The sequence below is a fragment of the Diceros bicornis genome, chromosome 10, assembly GCF_020826845.1.
Source record: "Diceros bicornis minor isolate mBicDic1 chromosome 10, mDicBic1.mat.cur, whole genome shotgun sequence".
Taxonomy (NCBI): domain Eukaryota; kingdom Metazoa; phylum Chordata; class Mammalia; order Perissodactyla; family Rhinocerotidae; genus Diceros; species Diceros bicornis.
Window position 1 is genome coordinate 66,402,355 of NC_080749.1, and position 4,380 is coordinate 66,406,734.

Here is a 4,380-nt window from a genome sequence, read left to right on the forward strand (position 1 = left end):
TATTGAAAAGCTCACTCCTACTTTCTGAAGGAAATATTATTGGCATAAATGAAGGGGCAAAGCAGTAATACATATCTGTAGGGGAGGAGAGAACTCTGCTCTTCCTTCTTTGGGTCTCTGGCTAGGCCTAAGAATTAAATTGACATAAGGCAGACTAACAGGAGAAAAGCATACAAATTTTATTAAATTGTTACATGTACACGGCAGCCTTCACAAGAGAATGAAGACCTGAAGAAGTGACCAGAGCAGAGAAGCTTTTGTACCTTATAGACAACTTTAATAATTCTGCTTGCTCCCTCTTGCATCTCTGCCATGGCAGTGAGAAGAGCATGCCCAGGCTAGCCTACTGGTCCCTCTGAAGCAGAGCAAATCACCCCAGCTGAACTCACCCTAGATCCAAAGACCTTCAGCTGACCTTAGCAGAGTGAGAGAGCTAAGATGAGGTCAACAGAGCTGTCCAGCCTTAAGCCGCTGAACTCTGAGATACGCCAGAAATAAATGTTCACTGAGTTCCTCAGTGGTTTGTTACATATCAAAAGCTAAAGCTTATAGACACATTTTAATAAGAAAAATATCCATGCATTGCATTCAAGCATGACAAAGCATATTTGAGGCATAAAGGAAATAATTAACTGTGGTTATTCTGGCTTTATGAATATGAGCAATTTTAATTTTTTCTTCATACGTATGTATGTTTTAAAATATCTATACAATAAGCATGTATTATTTGCCATAAGCAGAATTTTAAATAGAAATGATAATAGATAATAAAGTTATTTATCTTCTTCCATTTTAAAGAGAATAAATTGCTGTTGAAACTTTCTTATTAATCCAAATAAAGTTTTTTCCTTAGGAAATAAGAACTGATTCCAGAAAAGTGATAGAAATAAAAGTACGTGAATCAACTATTCAGTATTATAATCTTTGGATTTAGTGGCTTTTACTGATTGGATTATGGGCACATAAAAATCTCAAGGTAATGCTACATATAGTTTAAAAATAGACTTTAGTTTACTCTTTCTGTTTCCTAGCCAAAATGCAAGTAGTGTGTTTCCTGCCATTAAAAACTTTATCCAACTTTTTCATGGCTAAAAGATAATTTTCCCAGGGATATTCTCTTAGAAAAAGTTGAAATAATGTTTTAAATGCTTCTGTGATACTTGCTGAATGATATTTGAGGCAAATCAGAACCTCTTTGCTTCTGATCTAAAACAGGCGAGATTAGTTCATCCATAGCTTTAAAAATTACCCTGGGAGACCTTGTCTGCGCCCGCCCCGAATCAGCGGTTCTCCACGCACCCAGCCTTCAGCGAGACGTGCCGCGCACCGACGGAGCGGACATGGGCAGAGCGATGGTGGCCAGGCTCGGACTGGGGCTGCTGCTTCTGGTGCTGCTCCTACCCGCGCAGATTTGTTCAGCTAACACTACTACTGTAAACACACTTTCAAGTAACTTCTCCCAGAGTACCTCGGCTGCCCCAAATACAACTAGTGTCACCGCCAAGTCAGGTAGCGGTGCTCTGCAGTCAACAGCCAGTCTCTTCGTGATCTCCTTCTCCCTTCTACGTCTCTACTGTTAAGAGACTCAGGCCAAGAAACATCTGTACTTCTCCATCTTCTAAACCCAATCCAAATGGCATCTAGATGTCCAGTGTGGCAAGGGAAAAAACAGGTCTTCATCAAATCGGCTAATTCCACACCTCATTTTATTGACCCAGAAAATGTTGAGGATCCCAAATTTGATTGGCTTGAAGAGCATGTGAAAGGTTTGACTAGAGGATGAATGCCAGTATTAAATCTGCTGGAGTTTCACGTACAAGATGAAGAGAGACAACCTCCAAAAATTTTAAGAGATGATTTCCTGAAATGTGGCTTAAGAAATATAGACTCATAAAACTCTACCTTGAAAATAAGAATAGATTTTATCTTATCTAAAGATCAAGGATGGGATGTGGAACAGAGATTCAGTTTTCATTTGGTTCTTTAAACCTATGAGGCCATAAAACAGGTAATATAAAAAGCTTCCATGATTCTATTTGTGTGTTCATTAGAAGGAACTTCCAGGTGTTACTGTAAATCCTCAATGTATTGTTTCAACAGTACTAATTTAATGCCGATGTACTCTAGATAAAGTTTTATATTGTTAAGCTATCACTGTTCTCTTGAGAACTGAACTCTTTTTTCCTCTGAGACTTTGGATTTGACATTGTATTTGACTTTATGTAGTAATTGGCATGTGCCAGAATAATGATGGATTGGAATCTACCCTAAATCCAAGCATAATGAGTAAATTTTGCTTATGTACTAATCACCCATATTCAACAAGAGCGCCAGATTCGTTTAACTGAACTGATTCCAAATAGAAGTGCATTGACCTCAACTAGTTTCAAAATGCTTTCTATTTCAGCCTATGTCGAATACTTTTTACAATTTAAAAAGTGGTCTGTTTTGAAGGTAAAATTGACAAATCTTGAAATTAAAAAGGCAAATATGTGAAGGAGCTGAAACTGTAAATCAAGTATTTTAGAAGTGAAGACTGGAAGCTAACTTTCATTAAATTCGGAAAAACTTTTATACTCTTTCTGTAAATACTTTTTTTAAAAACTATGAATCAGAATAGCCACATTTGGAACACTTTCTGTTATCAGTCAATATTTTTAGAGAGTTAGAACCTGGTCCTAAGCCTAAAGTGGGCTTGATTCTGGAAAGTAAATCTTTTCACAACTGCCTCGATGCACAAAAACCTTTTTAAAAATAGACACTCCCTAAAGTCTTTTGTTCGCATGGTCGCACACTGATGCTTAGATGTTGCTGTGTGTGATATGACCACAGTAGTCTTGATAACCAGTCATTTTTTTTTCCATCTTTAGAAACCTACACCAGAACAACAATATCCAACAGATCTCAAGCTACTGTGTGTGTGAATGAACATTCCCTTTTGTTTCATATCTGAATGCTGTACATCTATTTTGGATTGTATATTGTGTTTGTGTATTTATGCTTTGATTCATAGTAACTTCTCATGTTATGGAATTGATTTGCATTGAACACAAACTGTAAATAAAAAATGACTGAAAGAGAAAAAAAAAAAAAAATTACCCTGGGAGATTTTTAGGTTTTGTGGTGTTATTTTCACAAATGACTGTTTCAAAGTCTGAGAAAATTTGCAAGTTATATTTCATATTTCTCTTTCCCTCAATCCTCACATGCAATCCATCAGTAAGTCCTGAAACTTTTTTGCACCTCCACTTTTATCATTATATTGTCAAAGTATAATTTTTAAACTTAGAAACATGACTTTATTACAAATATCAATTGAGCATGTGCCAAACATTTATTTAAATCAAGGAGGGAATTGGCAGGAAGGTAAAGCTGGTTGAAGGAGCATTTGAAGAGAGTTTGATATAGTCTGTTAAGAAAGGCATGCTGAAATAAGTTTGCAAATTTAGGGACAAAACTGGTTAATATCCAACAGGGCAATAAAATTACAACCTTTGAGATTACCTTTCTTCTGGGAAGAAATTATTTACATCTCTAATGGGAAACTACAAGTCAACGTGTAACTTCACGGATTCTTAGCCTTAATCAACAGTAAATAGCATAGCAGACAAAGGTACATACTCTAGGAAGTTAAATTATTCCTGGGTAATCCTGTCAAATAATGCCCCAGTCTGACACTGAAATTACATGCAGGTATTCTATTGATTTAATAGCCGTTTCGAACAATTTTTCTTAACATTTCCCCCTTGGGATCATAAGTAATCTCCAAAGAATATTCTTCATCAAAAAAGGCTGGTCTTCTTGTGTTTTGACCTGATTAACTTACATAGGTTAGTAAAAGGCATTAATTAAACATAGAAGCTTGTCTATAGTATAGTCAGCCAGTTTAGAGCCATTCAGTTTTCAGCAACTCGTTGCCAGAGAATTAACTTCTTTCTAGAGAATGTAAAAGGAAAACATTAAAAGTAACAAGAATATATCAAAATAAATTGTGTTGGATAAAATATGCCCACAAATTCTTTTCTGCTTTTTCCATCAAGTCTTATTTCCTCTTTTTAAACTTGGTTTGGTCTTGTAACTTTCTTTAATCAATAAAATTCAGCAGAAATGGGTGTTGTATGTCTTTTCACTACTGGATCACATTAGAATCACACCTAACACATCCATCTCAATAAATATCTGCTGCATAAATGAATGAAAACTTGAAAAAATTTGTCTTGACACTATTTGTCCAGTTGACAAATGAATTGTCAAGACATGTAATTTTTACTGAAAGGAGACAATGTTTTTTACCTTTATACTAAGGTGCTTCCTACATAAACTTCTGGAGTGAGCAGTTTGTCTTTATCCTCCCTTCTTTCTGAGGCAGGCTCTCTCCCA

General features: G+C 35.8%; 1 protein-coding gene across 1 annotated transcript; it reads left to right on the forward strand.

Annotated features, from left to right (window-relative positions):
• Positions 1 to 1,263: 1,263 nt before the first annotated feature.
• On the forward strand, positions 1,264 to 2,940 carry CD24 (CD24 molecule). Its single transcript, XM_058549387.1, has one exon. It carries the CDS (start codon positions 1,341 to 1,343, stop codon positions 1,578 to 1,580), a length of 240 nt encoding a protein of 79 aa, XP_058405370.1. The 5' UTR covers positions 1,264 to 1,340; the 3' UTR covers positions 1,581 to 2,940.
• Positions 2,941 to 4,380: the final 1,440 nt, after the last annotated feature.